The sequence below is a fragment of the Phascolarctos cinereus genome, unplaced genomic scaffold (assembly GCF_003287225.1).
Source record: "Phascolarctos cinereus isolate Bilbo 61053 unplaced genomic scaffold, phaCin_HiC Scaffold_5;HRSCAF=322, whole genome shotgun sequence".
Classification (NCBI taxonomy): Eukaryota; Metazoa; Chordata; class Mammalia; order Diprotodontia; family Phascolarctidae; genus Phascolarctos; species Phascolarctos cinereus.
The window spans coordinates 30,091,028-30,108,010 of record NW_027555958.1 but is presented as its reverse complement, the minus strand read 5'-3'; the positions used below and the strand labels follow the sequence as shown (position 1 = coordinate 30,108,010).

Below are 16,983 nucleotides of genomic sequence, written 5' to 3'. Positions count from 1 at the left end.
AACAATAACTACTGTGTGTCAGGCACTGTGCCAGGTACTGGGGATGAAAATACAAAGGCTGAAATGATCCCCACTTGCATTGAATTTACATCCTCTCTGGGCCTTAGGTTACTTTTCTGCAAATTGAGGGCACCAGACCAGAAGGTCAATTCCAGCCCTGAATCGATGACCCAGTTTAGGGTTCTTGGATGGGAAGGATACACTCCCCATTCATGAAGGACAGACCACATTTGGTCTATAATTTGGATTGGCACAGATAGTGCTAAAGGTCACCAAAGACTGGCACAGTCAAGGAAGGCTTCCCAGAGGAGGTGACGTTTGAGGCCCCCCCACACACACACCCCAAAAGAATAGGCATTAGCAGACATTCTGAACAAGAGGAACAGCTTGAGCAAATGCGTAGAGGTGGGAATTCAAGGGGAATGCTCAGGGGACAATGAGTAAGAAGCTGCTGTAAGATTCACGAAGCGCTCTCCTCACCATGACCCTATCAGATAGGTAGTGCAAACTGAGGCTCAGAGAGTGATTTGGTTTATCCAAGGTCACACAACTACAAGGTGTCAGAGCTAATACTCAAACCCAGATCTCTTCTGACTCGGAATCCCTTACTTGGTCAATAAACATTTGTTAAGCCCTGTACAAAGCATGACTTAGTAAGTAACTTAGCACTAAGCTGAGCTACTCTTTCTACTATGCCTCCGTTTCCTCTCAAGAAAAGAGCAGGTTACAGTATCATAGGTTAGAAAGCACTTCACAGATTTTTTAAGAGATTACAAGTTTATGCCCATGATGAATCACTCTAGAATGCAGAAGATAGCTTGTTCTCTCTCTCCCTCTGTCCCCTCTCTCCACCCCCCTTTCTCTTCTCCCCTTCCCTCCCCCTCCCTCTCCTTCTTCCTTTCCCTCCCCCTCCCTCTCCCTCTCCTCTTCCTCTCCCTCCTCTCCCTCTCTCCTCTCTTCTGTCTCTCCTCTTTCTCCTCCCTCTCTCTCATCTCTCTCTCTTTCTCATTTGTGTCATGGGCCCAGTGCTATGCTGGTAATGTTTAACAAACAGTTCTCCAGAAAAAAATACACATGATGCTTTGAAGTTTTATTATTATTAACATTTCCTCCATTGCTTTCTTAACTCTAAAATGGCAATCAATACAATGACAAATCAAGTCCTGTGAGGAAAAAGATAAAATATAAATAATAGAAAATAAAAGTAAATTTAAAAATCAGCCAAGCAGCAAACTGAGCTTGGGTGACCTTTGAGTGAGTTCACAGAGCTCTTAGTCCAGTTAGACCAAAGTGAAGGAGTTACAGAGGGAAACAGAAAATGAAAGGAGAGGTCAGGGGCCAGAGGGTAGAGGGCATTGGATGCCAAATGAAGAAGTTTGGACTTTGTCTCTTGGGCATTAGGGAGCCATTGAGGTTTGGAGCAGGGACATGATTAATCTGGCAACATTGTCTGGAAGGGATTATAAGGAGGAGAGATTGGAGGTAGAGAAACAAGTCCAGAAGAGAGAGACAGAGACAAAGAACCATTATTGGTCATGTTCTCCATTCCTATTTCATCAGCCTGACCCCTTTGGCCCCCTCTAATGACCAGCAATGGTGTTGACTCTAATTAGGCAATTAGTGCACACTTTCCCCCAAATGACATGAGCAGGGGACCTGGCATCAGTGTCAGCTCATCCTAGCTCTGGTGTAACCAAGGAGGGGGAGGGAAAGGAAGATGACCCACCAGATACCAAGTGTGGTAGGAATGGGATCCCAGCTCACCCCAGGACCTGCTGCAAGGGGACTAGGAGGAACCCCAGATGGGAGGAGCTAAGCTAAAAGGGAAATAGAAACAGCTCATATGCAAAGAGACCCGGACCATGGCATCTCTTTTCATGGGCCCAGAGATGTGAGGAAGCACCCAGGAGTTTTTACTCTCTAAACCTCAATTTCTCCACCTGTGAAATTGGGTTTCTAATGCTGACAGTATCCACTTTCAAGTGGTGGAGCCAGGATGGTGGTACATCATAAGACTTAAGTCTGGGAAGGGACTTGGAGATCATCTAGCTCAACTTCCATGGTCATACATCTTGTTGATGGCAAAGCTGTGATTTGAACCTGGATCCTAGATCATATATATGATCCCAGCTCTAGAGCTGGGAGAGAGCTCAGAGGCTATCTAATCCAACCTCCTCATTTTACAGAGGAGGAAACTGAGGCCCAGGGAGGAGTAATCAAGTGACTTGCCCAAGGTCCTACTGGCAGGTCTGGATTTTGAGCTCCAGTGCAATGCCTCCAACCTTAGGACTTATTCTACAAGGATCATACAATATCGTGGGTATAAGGTGCAGTCATAGATGATTGTTTTTTATACTCATCATTGCCACAGTGATGGAGGAAGATAGAGAATGATAGATATGGGCTAAGGAAGAGCTCCCACATTGCCACCATCTTCCTAAAGAGCATGTGGCTGGTGGTGGAGAAAGGGGGAAATTATTTGTGGTTCCAGCCTTGGAAAGAATTGCTTCTCAACTGGAAACAATTGGCCAGGCACAGACCTGGATTCTCAAGAGAATCATGGCTGTCCTCTCAGCCCCTGTGTAATGGGTGGGGCTCAATGGGCTGCGCATGAAGCCAAGCCACTTGGTTCCCCACTTCTCCTGCTCTGCCTCTAGCCATTTGTCTGCACCCTAGGGAAGGTGGGGAGACTAATGAGTCATTATCCTGTCAATTAGTCACATCCTTGTGTTTGCTGCAAATTGGTGCCACCTGCCTTTGCTCTGGCAGCGAAGGACAGTATTCAGCACTGCCCCCTCCACCTGACTGCTCTTCCTGATCTGGAAGAGTGGCTATGGGGAGCCAGTGTTAGCTCAAGTCACTGCTGGACAGCGACCTGAAGGATAGGTGCTTTCTTTGAGCCAGAGCTACCCAGACCTCCAGCCCTATCACAGGGGCTTCATGGCAGTGGATCAATATAATTAGGGGAAGGAGTCAATGAAGACAAAATCCTCCTTGGCTCAGATCCTTCCTCTATCACTTACTTTTTGTGTGTCCCTGGGAAAGTCACTTAGCTCTTGTTTCTGCTTCTGTAAAATGAGGAGTTTGGACTAAATGACCTCATTGTCCCCTCAAGCTATAAATCTATGATTCCCTTTACTACTTGTGTGACCTTAGGCAAGTCACTTAAACTCTTTGTGCCTCAGTTTCCTCATCTGTAAAACAAGAGAGTTGAACTAGTTGGCTTCTGTGGTCTCTTCCAGCTCTAGAGCTATGGGTCTATCTTTCTCCCTAATACTTGCCCATGAACACATATTTGTCAGGAACATGTACAAATACAGTGGGACTGATGGATACTTATGTGTGTATAAGCACAAATGTTCGTAGACAGATTAAAAACCCACAATCACACACAGATGTACCCTGAGGCAGACACAGAGTGGTCAGGGTCTAAAGCTAGCTAGCTATGGGGGACCTCAGCCAAGTCACTTCCCTGATTTGAACTTCTTTGTAAAGGAGGCAGTTGGGCTGAAGCTCTAAGCTCCCTTTTGGATTGAACAATCTGTGAGTAGTATTTTACCCCACAAAAGTGGATAGAATCCTAGTCCTTCCAATCCCCAGCCCCTAGCCTGTCCGCCATTTCTTTGAAGCTGTGGTAAGCAATGTCTAGAGGGAGAGATTCAGTCTTTCCCCTAAATCATCCCTTTAAAAACAGCCCCAGTGGGCTTGGAAACCTCCTCTTGCTTTGCTGCTGCTGCTCATCAATAATGAAAGAGCTGTTGTCAGTCCTGATCACCACGGCATCGGCTCCATCAATATTTTATGGTTCCTCCAGAGTCTGGTTCCTTAGCAACGCCAGTATCCATGGGCCCTGGGAGGCCCGGCTCGTTTCTGCTGCTCCCTGTGCCCTTTGTTTCTGACACTGCCCGCCATATTCCCCTCCCCGGGGGATGCAGATAAGCAGAGGAGACGGATCTGCTCACACGCTCCCTGCTCCCATGTCCCCAAATGCCAGTTGAATATGCTGGTGGGAGGAAGGGAACGGAGGTGGAGGGGGCCCACCCTGCCACAGAGCATGAGCAGAAATGGAGCATTTGGACCCATAAGCAGGGAGAGGACGGCAGGGCCCCATCTAAGCACATTTCTGCTGGGCTCTTTCTTTCCCTAAGCTGTGGGAAGAGAATGGGCTGGGTAGGGCATATATCCAAGAGTGAAATATCCATGGTACAGTGGAAAGCATGCTGAATTTGATATCAGAGGACAGGTTCAAATCCCACATCTTCAGTTTCCTAATCTGTAAAATGAATGGCTTCCAGATTCCCTCCCAGCTCTGAATGCATTTATTCTGATGCTCTAGACCAATAAGAGCTGTCTGACAATGGACTCTGCATCACTGGAATTCTATAAACAGGTCCATGGTCTGGATGCTGGGTGAGGCAAAATGGACTAGTCAGGGATGATGTCAAATTCACTTTGGGTCAGATGTGAATTGGATAACTTGGCCCTGAGAAATCTTCCAAGTGTGAGATTCTGTGAAAATACCCCTCCCTACCTCTTTTTAAAAAAAAAAATTAAAAATTTTCAATTAACAAGCACTTATTTTCACCTTCCACCCTCCTCATGGGGAAAAAAAAAAAGAAAAAGGAAAACAAAGCCCTTGTAATGAATATACATAAAAACAAATTCCCACATTTTCCATGGCCGAAAAACTATGTGATATTCTGCGTCTTCTCTCTCGCTCTCGGGAGGTGAGTGACATGTTTCATCACAGGTCCTCTGGAATCATGGTGGATCATTGAATTCATTAGAATTCTTGAGGCTTTCTTAGTTGTTCATTCTTATGGTGTTGTTATACACATTTTATCACATGAATATGCTACAAGTTGTCCAGCTGTTCTCTTTTCCTCAGTGAGTAGGCATCTCCTCCTTCTGTCACTCTAGGATGAGCCTAGGAAGCCCTTGGTTCTTAGAAGAAGGCAGGAAAAGTGCTGGGTGCCTCTGTCTGTCAGTGAGTCAGGCCATCAACAAGTATTTATTAAGTGCCTACTTTTTGCCAGGCATTGTGCTAAACACTGGGGATACAAAGAAAGGCAAAAGATAGTCCCTCTTCTTAAGGAGATCACAGTCTAATGGGGAAACAACTATGTAGAAGCAAGATCCGTACAGGATAAATTGGAGATGATCAGCAAAGGGAAGGCACTAGCATTGAGAGGAAAGGCGTCGGGGCAGCTAGGTGGCATAGTGGATAGAGCACCAACTCTGAAGTCAGGAGGACCTGAGTTCAAATCCAGCCTCAGACCAAACACTTGACACTTCCTAGCTGTGTGACCCTGGGCAAGTCACTTAACCCCCATTGCCTTAAAAAAAAAAAAAGGAGGAAAGGCATCTTGTAGAAGGTAGGATTTTAGCTGGAACTTGAGAGAAGCCACAAAGTAGAAATGAGGAAGGAGAGCATTCCAAATAGTGAATTCTAGTATAGTCAGAGAAAGTGCATGGATGGAGGGGGGCATATGGGTGGCACAATGGATAGAACACTGAGCCTGAAGGCAGGAAGACCTGAATTCAAATTTGGCCCCAGACACTTACTAGTTGTATAACCCTGGGAAAGTCACTTCACCCCAATTGCCTCCAAAAAGCAAGTGACTAGAGTCTGGAGATGGAATCTCTATTCTATCTGGAGATGGAATATCTTGTGTGAGGAAGAGTAAGGAGGCCAGTGTCCCTGGTCAAAGAGTACATGATGGGGCAGGAGAGCATATTGCATAAGAAAACTAGAAAGGTAAAAAGGGGCCAGGTTATGAAGAGCTTTGAATGCCAAACAAAGGGTTTTTACATTTGATCCTGTTAATGATAGGAAGCTGCTACGGTTTATCAAATAGGAAGGTGATTTGGTCAGACCTGTGCCGTAGGGAAATTAATTTGATAATTGAGTAGATGATGGAATGGGGTGGAGGGAGACCAGACAAGGGCTGTTGGGGTAGCCCAGATGTGAGGTGAAGAGAGCCTGTACCAGCATGGCAGCAGTGATAAGGGAGAGAAGGGTGCCTTTACCAGAGATGGTGTGAAGCTAAAATCGACAGGACTTGGCAATAGATTGGATGGGGGGGTGGCGGTAAGTGAGAGTGAAGAGTCAAGGACGATGCCTAACCTGCAAGCCTGGGTAACTGGACAGATGATGATGGCTTCAAGAGTAATAGGGAAGTCCAGAAGGGGAGAAAGTATGGGAAGAAGGAGAGACAATGAATTTAGTTTTGAACATGTTCAGTTTAAGATGTCTATAAGACATCCAGATAGACATATCCAATAGGCAATTAAAGATAAATGTGTAGTTACAGAAGTTAGGGCTGAATAAGTAGATCTGAGAATCATTAGTGTAAAGATGATAATTGAATCCATGGGAGCTGATGAGATCACCAAGTGACATATTATAGAGGGAGAAGAGAAGAAAGACAAGGACAGAGCCCTGTGGGACACCCAAAATTAGAAGATGTGACCTGGATGAAAATCTAGCAAAGGAGACTGAGAAGGAACAGTCTGATAGGTAGGAGGAGAGCCAGAAGAAAGTAGTATCTCAAAAACCTAGAGAAAAGAGAGTACCAAGGAGGAGAAAGTGACCAATAGTGTCAAAGGCTGTGGAGAGGTCAAGAAGGTTGAGAATTGAAAAAAACACATTGGATTTGGCAACTAAGAGATCATTGGTAACTTAGTAGAGCAATTTCACTTGAATGATGAGGTGGGAAGCCAGAGTATAGAAAGTTAGGAGAGTAAAAGGAAACTAAGTTGAGAGCATTGATTGTCAATGGCCTTTTCCAAGAATTTAGCCATAAAAAAAGAGCTATAGGATGATAGCTAGCAGGGATGAGCACATAAAGAGTGAGGGTTCTTTGAGGACGGGGAAGACATGGGCATATTTGAGGCAGTAGAGAGCAGCCAGTAGACAGGGAGCAACTGAAAATAAAGGAGAATGGTAATGATTGAAGGATCAGTCTGATGAAGAAGGCAGGGTAGGATAGGATCACTTGGACATGTAGAGGTGGCAAGGAGAAGGGCTGCCTCTTTGTAGGAAATGGGTGAGAGAAGGGATTTGAGTGATGTGAGATGGGGAGGAGAGGAGGAGTTTTTTGGTCATGTCTTCCTCTTCCACAGGTGTGGTAGAGACCTGCCTACTGCATCAGCTGAGGCGCCGGGCTGCAGGCTTCCTGCGCAGTGACAAGATGGCGGCTCTCTTCACCAAAGTGGGGAAGACCTGTGTGGTAGCTGGAGAGGTCTGCCGAAAGGTCCAGGAGCTGCAGCAGCAGGTGGAGAGCAGGTGAGCTCTAGGCCTACCCCCATGCCCCTCCCTTCAGCTCTCCCTCCCACCTCCCCTCTAGGAAGGCAGCTGGCCCCACCTGTGAGCTGTCATTGCCCGGGTGGCTGTAACGAAGCTGTCCCTATCTTTTTCACTGGGTCTGCCCAGGAAAGAGATGCAGCATGGTCCAGTGAAAAGGACCTGAAATTTGGAGCCTGGGTGCATGTCCCAGCCCTGCCACTTATACCTGGGTGAACATGGCCAAGTCACTTGGAAGTTGGACTCGTTGACTTCTAAGGTCTCTACCAGCTCTAAATCCAAGATCACATCAGCTTCCAATGCCTTACCAACCTTTTTCACTGCAAAGTTCACTCTTGGTCACGTCCTCTCCACACAGCTCAGACAGTGGGATAAGTCAGAGGCCTCTGTTCCCAAGAGAGCCTCCCTCCCAGGCTTGCTCTTGTCCCTGAGTGCCCCCATTTCACTCCACTCAGGAAGTCAGCAGGAGGCAACCAGGAGACCCTTCGGAGACAGGGCTCAACTGGAGGAAAGCCCCCAACCCTCAGCCCCCAGGCCCTGAGGCACATTTGGGTGCGCACCGCCCTCATTGAGAAGGTGCTAGACAGAGTTGTGCAGTATATAGTGGAGAACTGCAGGTGAGTGCTGCCCCGCCCGTACCACTCCCTCCCTCTTTGTTCCTATGATCTGAAGTTTCCATCCAGAAAACCTTCTATGATTAAACACATTTATGCTCTAATCCACTGTCATCCTCCTCCTCCTCCTCCTCCTCCTCTTCCTCCTCTTCCTCCTCCTCCTCTTTGTCTTCATCTTCTTTCTTCTCTCCTCTTCCTCTTCCACCTCCTCCTCCTCCTCTTCTCCCCATGTACTGATAGCCATGGATGACGGGGCTGGCTCCATTTAGAGCTGGACCTCCTAAGCAGCTGTCACAGTGTTTTGGTCTCCTAACAACCAGAGCTGTTGACCAAATGACAACCTAAGAGGACCTAGGACTGTAGGAGTGTTCTGTATACTATCTACTTTCTACCTCCCTTTTTGGTGTGCTTTTTATATGCCTTCTCTTAAAGGAAGCTAGGTGGAGCAGTGGATGGAATATTGGCCGTGGAGTCGGACCTGTGGTCCAACCCTGCCTCAGATACTTACCGGCTGTGACACCTTGAGCAAGTCACTGTCCTTTCAGAGCCTCATTTTCTCCTCTGTAAAATGAAGATGCTAATAGCACATCCTTCACAAGTTTGTGAGGATCAGACAAGATGCCACCTTAAGGTGTAACATTAACGCTATTTGTTGTTTTGATCATCATCATGATCGAGAGCCAGCTTTTTAGCATGAAAAGACGACCGGCAGCTGTGGAATCAAGAAGACCTGAATTCAAGTCCTGCCTCCGACACCTTCATTTTTGATTTTGTGGGCCCAGCATTTTTGTCGTTCAGTAGTTTCAGTCATGTCCGCCTCTTCATGACCCCATTTGGGGTTTCCTTGGCAGAAGTAGTAGAGCGGTTTGTCATTTCCTTCTCCAGCTCATTTTACAGATGAGGAAACTGAGACAGACAGGATCAAGTGACTTGTCCAGGGTCTCACACAGCTAGTGAGTGTCTGGGGCCAGACCTGAGACCTGGTGCTCTGTGCACTATGGCACCACCTAGCTGCCCACAGCATAATCTCTTAATGGCCCTGCCTCTGACACCTACTGGTTGCATGGTGTTGGGGTAAGTCCCCCAAGCAGTTCTGTAGTACTGCTCTGCACTGGTGTGAAGGAAGCTTCCTCCTCAGGAATTTAAGGTTAAAGGAAACAAACAAAAAACTTCTTTTGAGCTTCACAATGACTTTGTAAGATACGTGATCTGGGTATTATGATCCCCATTTTACAGATACAGAAACTGAGGCTCAGGGAAATGAAATTACTTGCCTGCTAGAATGTAAGCTCCTTGAGGGCAGGACGTGTCTCATTTTTCATTTTGTATCCCTAGCACAGTGCCTGGCATATACATAGTAGGCACTTTAAAATGCTTGTTAATCGGTTGAGGGCAAAGACTCTTCATGTTTGACTCTGTAACCCCAGTTTGTCCTCCTAATAGATGCTCACTGATTGATCAATGGTCCCCTCATACAGCTGGGATGTGTCAGAGGTGGCTTCTTCTCTCCTAGTCCCTCCCGCTCTCCACCACTCCACATTGTCCCCCTCTATCCTGCTTTCCCATCTCCCTCCTCAACACATTTGCCTCCTTGGAGAGAGAGTAAGCGGGTGAGCCAGGCAGAGGTCCTGCGCTCACTCCTCCCCTCTCTTCTGAATAGCAAATACTATGAGAAGGAAGCACTTCTGGCAGACCCTGTGCTTGGCCCCATCCTCGCCTCTCTCTTAGGTGAGTGGGGGGCGGGGCGGGGTTGTGGTGCCAGGGCCTCCCCTGTGGCAGGGAGGGATGTGGTCCTCCCGCCCCTGTTCCAAGATTATCTTCAGGATCCCGGCTGTTCCTGTCCCCACAGTGGGGCCCTGTGCTCTGGAGTATACCAAGCTGAAGACGGCAGACCACTACTGGACAGATCCTTCTGCTGATGAGCTGGTCCAGAGGCACCGCATCCGTGGCCCCCATGGCCGCCAGGACTCGCCCTCCAAGCGTCCAGCCCTGGGAGTAGGTTTCCTTTCTGCCCACATCCCAAGTCACTCTCCCCTTCCTGCCCCCGGCCAAAGGCCTTCAGAGAGAAGGGATCTGTATCTATAGGTAGGGTTCTTCTCACAAGGGCACTGACCCTCCCCCCCCACTCCAGTGCTTTGTTGGAGCTCCAAGTTGGGGGGTTGTCTCTGAGCCAGGAGCATAGATTGTCCAATAGCTGTGGCAGCTTCTGGGAGGGGGAGCCTTGAAGGAGAGAAGGATCCAGTGTGGCCGCAAAGGAGAGACAGGAAAGGGAAGCCTCCGGTGATGCTACCTTCTCTCCCAGGATGCCCAGGCCAGGGGCTTCAGGGACGAGAGCCTTACTGCTAGCAAAGCTTCTCTCTACAGGTCCGCAAGCGACATTCCAGTGGGAGTGCTTCAGAAGACCGGTTTGCAGCCTCAGCTCGTGAATACGTGGAGTCCCTTCATCAGAATTCCCGGACACACTTGCTCTATGGCAAGAACAATGTGCTGGTACAGCCGGTGAGAGAGAGCCGAGATCCTGGCTGCCCATATCAGGGAAGTGGGTGGGGGGAAGTACCTTGGAAAGGTCCCGAGGGACTGATGTCTTGTTGAGCAAGAAGGGATGTGGCAGGGACCTGAAAAGCTTTGGCCAGGACCTTGAATGGCCTCATGTCCAGAGTGTCTTTGCTGCTGCTGGAGTGGGCAGGAGATGAGCCCCCTTTCCTTACCGTTGGGCTCCTCGGCCAAAGCCCGGACCCCAGACAGACCTGGGTAGGTGGGTAGGGCTCTGGAGGCCACCCTGGCTATGATCCCATGTACCTTTCTTTCCTCTGAGATCTTGCTCCTCAGGGACCCTAGAATCAAGAATCATGTTTTCTTTTTAATTTTGTAAAATGTCATTTTTATTGATGCCTTTTGCTTTTACATCACATTCATTTCCAAATATATTCCCTTCTTGCCCAATGATCCATCCTTTATAATAAAAATTTTAAGATGAGACTAATTTAACCCAAAAAAGGACATTTGACCATATCTGATACTGTATGTAATATTTCCCACCCATAGTCCTCCATGTCTCCCATCTCTACAGTGAAGGGAATAAGGTAATTTATGGTAGTAAGAGTTTAACTCTTCTCTGGGGCCATAAGTTGTCATTAAAATTTCCCAAAGGTGTCCCTTCCTAGAAGACTCAAGCAATGATGTGTGGGGAGAAAGGAGAGACTTCCCAGATCTGGAACTGGAAGGACCTTAGAGACCGTCTGGCCCATCCTCCCATTTTACAGAGGAGGAGACTGAGGACCAGAGACGTTAAGTACTTGCCCAAGGTCATGATATAGGCAGTAAGTGGCAGAGTCAGGATTTGAACTTGGGTCCTTTGGCTCCAAAAATTGATACTTTTCCATTACAACTCTGGCCCCTGCTGGGTTTGTCTCCCAGCCTGTGGCAAGAAGGGAGCTCAAGGAAGCCATCTACTCTAGCTAATTAAGAGCCAGGCTACCCAGGGTAGGAGTGGGTGCCAGCTGGCAGGTTGATATCGGATGGCATGAGAAAGCAGGCAGGCAGGAGGAGGGAGAGCTGGGGTTTCCTCCAAGCTGCCCGAAGTGTAGATCTTGGATTCTTCACCTTCTTCTCCCTCCAGCCCAAGATGCCCAGTGGGTCCCTTGGGTTGGCATCTGCTTGCCAGTGTGAACATGACAGGGAGCAGGGAGGAAAATGGGCTGACTGGGTGATTCTGAGTGATGCTAGGTTGGTCATAGCTGAGGGCTTGGAAAGTGTCCCACATCCTGGTAGCCCTCCCATGGTGGAAGAAGAGAGACAGACCCACTCAATCCAAGTCTCTCTCTGCCCCAGAGTGCCACCAGTCTTTGAGACCTATTGCCCATGGCCTGGCGAAGAGGGCTCACTGATTTTGAGTCTGCTTCCCATACCCAAATGTTGCTCCCCAAAATAAAAAAGAGTGATGTATTTGGAGTCAGAAGAACTGAGTTTGAATCCTGGCTCCAATACTTGCCATGTGACTATGGGCAAATTATATCTCATAGCCTCAGTTTCGTAGCATCATAGGTCATAGAATCATGGATGGAAGGGACCTTAGAGGTCATCTAGTCTAACGGCCTCATTTTACAGATGAGGAATGGCACTACTTGCCCTACTCAAGAGAAACTGCTTGGCATAATATTAGTGGCTTTGGAGTCAGAAAGACCTGGATTCAAATTCCACCTCAAGAACATGCTCACTGTGTGACTCTGGATAGTCAACCTCTTGAGTCTCAGTTTCCTCATCTGTAAAATAGGGGTAACAAAATAAAGTAGGGATAATAATAGCAACCATCTTACAGGGTGGTGGAGATCAAATATGCATGTAAAAGACTGCTGTTCTTATTATTACCTGCTTTACTGGGCTGTTCTGAGGAAAGCACTTTGTAAACTGTAATGTCTTATGTAAATGTGCCTTCTCTTGGCTCTTACACTGTTTTTTCTTGTTGTTTTTTTTAACTTTTCTTTCTCCCAGGTAGGTGATCTTTTAAAATTTTGTGTTGTCTTTTTATATGTATCACTTTCAATTGCAAATCTCTCTCTCTCTCTCTCCTCCCTTATGAACCATCTCTTGCAACAGAGAATTTTTAAAAAGAAAGGAGAAAAAAGTGGTTTAACAAAACCAACAAACATATCAACTAAGTCTGACTGTATATGCAATATTCTATATCCATAATCCCTCACCTCAGCAAAGAAGAGAGAGGAGTGTTTTTCTCAACCTTTTCCAGGGCTAAGTTTCCAGCATAATTATCCAGCATTCAATTATATTTTATAGTCACCATGTCTGTTGTTCTACTTATTCTGTGTACTTCACTCTGTATCAGTTAACAGAAGTCTTCCCATGGTTCTCTGAATTCTTCATGGTCATCTTTTTATGGCTCAATAGTATTCTGTTAGAGCAGTAGGTTGTAGAGGAAAGAGACAGAGGACTAGGGTTTAAATCCCAGCACTAACGCTACTTTTTTTTTTTACTTTGAACAATTTACTTAATCTCTCTGGGCCTCAGTTTCCTCAACTGTAAAATGGCGGGGTTGGACTTGGTGACCTCAAAGTTTCCTTCCAGTCTCTCAGTCTGTGGTCCTAGATACCACAATATGTTGAACATTTTCCCAGTCAATGGGCATCTACTTTGTTTCCAGTTCTTTGTTACCACAAAATTGTTGCTATGAATATCTGGGTACATATGGGACCTCTCTTTCTGTCTTTGATCTCTTCAGGGCACATGCCTCATGGTGAGACCTCAGGGTTAAATATTTTAGTATGAATATTTTAGTCATTTTTAGCATCACTTTTTCTCTTTTTTTTTTGTATGCTCCTAAAAATAAGAGCTCATACACACATGGCAGATGACCTTGTCCGCTATTTAACTGAGAAAATCAAGGCCCTCTGATGTGAACTCCCTCAACTCTCCTCCTCTTAGCCTCTCTGTGTCCTCACACAACTTCTCTTCCCTCCCGTATCAGATAATAATAGCTAACATTTATATAGCATTCACTACATGCCAGGCACTGTATTAAGTATTTTACAATTGTTATCTAATTTTATTTTCACAATCCTGGGAGGTAGGAGCTATTATTATCTCCCTTTTTTTCAGATGAAGAAACTGAGGCAAACAGAAGTTAAGCGACTTGCCCAGGGTCACACAGCTAGTGTCTGAAGTCGGATTTGAACTCAGATTTTCCTAACTCCAGACCCAGTGCTCTCTACGCACTACACTACCTAGCTGCCTATGATGAGATAACCCTTATTCTTGCCAAGGCTTTCCTTTCTACCTGTACCCTTGCTATTTTCTTTTCAGTGGAAAGAATGCTAGATCAGTCAGTCAATCAATAAGCATTTATTAAGTACCTACTATGTGCCAATTACACAGTGCTGTGGTTACAAAAAAAAAGAAGCAAAAAACAGTTCCTGCCCTCAAGGAGTTCACAATCTAATGGGAGAAACAACAAGCAAACAATTATGTACGAGAATTATTTTTATATATATATATATATATACATATAATATATCATATTATGATATTATATATATATATTTATATATATATATATATATATATATATATATATATATATATAATAAGAGAGGAAAGACACTAGAATTAAGAGAGGTTGGGAAAGGCTCCCTGTAGAAGATGGGATTTTAGTTGGGACCTAAAGGAAGCCAGGGCAGCCAGTAGATGACAATGAAGAGGAAGAACATTCCAGGCATGGGAGACAGCCAGAGCCTGGGACTGAGAGATGAAATGTCTTGTTTGTAGAATAGCCAAGAGACTGAGTCAAAGAGTATGTGGAGGGGAGTAAGATGTAAGAAGACTGGAAAGGTAGGAGGTGACTAGGTTATGAAGGGCTTTGAGTGCCGGAGACTTCTGTATTTGATCCTGGATGCATAGGAAGCCAATGAAATTTATTGTGTAGCTGGGTGGCGTGATCAGACTTTAGGAAAATGGCTTTGTTGGCTGAATAAAACATGGATTGGAATGGGGAGTGACTTGAGGCAGGTGGACCCACTAGCCGACTGTTGCAGTAATCCAGTTGTGAGGTGATGGGGGTCTGCACTAGAGGGGTGGCAGTGTCAGAGGAGAGAAGGGATGTTCAAGAGATGTTGCCTAGATAAAATTAATAGACCTTAACAACAGACTGGATGTGACAGTGAGAGATTGTGAGCACTTGAGGGTCACTTCTAGGTTGAGAGCCTGAGGGAAGTAATAGGGAAGCTGTTGGTGGAAGGGAGGATTTAGGGGAAAAGATAATGAGTTGCGTTTAAGATATCTACTGGTCATGCAGTTTGGGATGTCTGAAAGGCAGTTGGCTGTGGAAGACTGGAGGTCAACAGGGTGGGTAAATTTGAGAATCATCAGCATAGAGAAGGTAATGAAATCCATGGGAGCGACTGAATTCACCAAGTGAAACAGGATAGAGGGAAAAGAGAAAAAGACCCAGGACAGAACCCTGGAGAACACCTACAGTTAAAGGGCATGCGCTGGATAGGAATCTAGCAAAGGAGCCTGAAAAGGAGTGTTCTGATAGGTGGGAGAAGAAGCAGGAATGAGTGATGTCCTGGAAACCTAGAGAAAAGAGAGTATTAAGGAGAGGAGGGTGATCAACAGGGTCAAAGGCTGCAGAGAGGTCAAGGAGACTGAGAAAAGGCCTTGGACTTGGCCATGTAGAGACCAGTGGTAACTTTGGAGAGAGAAGTTTCAGTTGAATGATGAGATCAGAATTTGGATTGTAAGGTTGGGAGAGGGAAGGAAGTGGAGGCACCTATTGCCTTTTCAGGGCAAAAGAGAGACAGGATAATAGTGTGGATGGAAGGATCAAGTTGGGGAGGGGCTGAGGATAGAGGAGACATGGGCATGTTTGTCAGAAGTGGGGGAGCCAACAGATGGAGAGACACTGAAGATAGGTGAGAGATTTGAAGAGTTTCTGGGTTTAAATCCAGGCTCTGCTACTTTATTACCTGTGAGACCTTGGGCAAGTCACTTGACTTGCACTCAGATTTCTTATTTGTGAAATGAGGATATTGGGCTATACAACTTCTAAGGTCCCTAGGTGACCTCTATGACCCTATCCCCTCCCATCTCCTCTGGGACCCTGCTCCATCAATCACTGCATCTTGCTTTCATTCTCTACTGGCTCCTCTCTCTCTCTACTCAAGACCCAACCATTCCCTTTGCCCTGATTTCCCCTCTATCTCTACTCACTACCTCTGCTTCCTTTCCACCCATTTAGTCCTTAGCCCCTTTCAATCTGTCTTCTATCCTTGACTCTTGACAAGAGAATCTCTGTAGTACAAAGCCATTAATGACCTCCGACTCAATGCCAAACCCAGTGGCCTTATTTCTGCCCTCATCCTCCTTGAAATTCCAGCAGTGTTTGATACTGTAGACCATCCCTTCCCTTTTTGATACTCAGGTCTTTCTCCTTTCTTGGGCTTTCTCCTCTCCATAGAAGGAAGACATGGAGGCTGTCCCTGGCTACCTGTCCTTGCACCAATCTGCAGAGAGCTTGACCCTGAAGTGGACCCCCAACCAGCTCATGAACGGAACTCTGGGAGACTCAGAGCTAGAGAAGAGGTAGGGACTCCAGTCCTGCTACTGTTTGGAAGAAGATAGGGCCCAGGGGAAAGTGTTTTGTGCTCTCCAGGGTCCTGATCGCCAAAGGGTTTCCGCAATACTGGGTGGCTGGGGCTGCTACATGCGGGATTTGGAGGCATTGGCAATAGCAGCAGCGCATGGCCGGTTGAAATCACCTCTTGGCCTTTGGAGCTAAGCAGGTATCAAGATAGAAGGACAGAGTGGACAGGACCGGAGGAGGACCCTCAGCGACAATAACACTCAGCTTGTTTCCTTCCAGCGTATACTGGGACTATGCTCTGATTGTGCCCTTCAGCCAAATTGTCTGCATCCACTGCCACCAGCAACGTAAGCCATATCCCTCCCCCCTGCCCCTAGGCACAGGAGCAAAGAAAGGGAGACCACCTTCGGAAATCCAACTGCTTTCCAAAACAGTCTTCAGATCCCTTCCCCGCTCCCTCCGAGGCCTCGGTTTTTAGGTCAGGAGTAGTGGCAGCTGGGAGCTGGCAACTTCCAGGGCTAATACTTCAACTTACCTACAGACTTTCTTTTCAAACTTGGATCCCAAGCCCTGGGAATATGGCCCAACTAAGCTGACTAGCCAGTTATTCAGTTCAGAAGGCAGAGTCCCTCCTTGGGGGTCTTCTAGGCCTATGCCCACTTTCCTGTCCCTTCTTCCAGAGAATGGTGGAACACTGGTGCTGGTGAGCCAAGATGGTATCCAGAGGCCTCCTTTGCACTTCCCCCAGGGAGGCCACCTCTTGTCTTTCCTGTCCTGCCTGGAGAATGGGCTCCTGCCTCGAGGACAGCTAGAGCCACCACTGTGGTCCCAGCAGGGAAAGGTATCTCATTGGAGCCTGGGTGGGCACAGAAGGGAGGCACAGAAAGAGGGGCAAGGAGATGGGGGAGGGGGTTGGGGGGAGATCTCCCTTTTCACCCCTACCCAATTTCCTCCCTTCCTCCTTTGCTGAA

The 16,983-nt window shown here is 46.8% G+C and overlaps 1 protein-coding gene across 5 annotated transcripts in view; it reads left to right on the top strand.

Moving 5' to 3' along the window:
• Positions 1-16,983, top strand: part of SGSM2 (small G protein signaling modulator 2) — an 89,407-nt gene that overhangs the window by 26,747 nt on the left and 45,677 nt on the right. For all 5 annotated transcript variants that reach the window (XM_021006961.2, XM_078154759.1, XM_021006960.2 and 2 more), the window contains 8 exons: positions 7,126-7,288; positions 7,762-7,923; positions 9,581-9,648; positions 9,770-9,915; positions 10,285-10,419; positions 15,887-16,011; positions 16,292-16,359; positions 16,693-16,853. In XM_021006961.2, the coding sequence (XP_020862620.1) occupies positions 7,126-7,288; positions 7,762-7,923; positions 9,581-9,648; positions 9,770-9,915; positions 10,285-10,419; positions 15,887-16,011; positions 16,292-16,359; positions 16,693-16,853 (1,028 nt within the window). The remainder of the gene's footprint in view (positions 1-7,125; positions 7,289-7,761; positions 7,924-9,580; positions 9,649-9,769; positions 9,916-10,284; positions 10,420-15,886; positions 16,012-16,291; positions 16,360-16,692; positions 16,854-16,983) is intronic.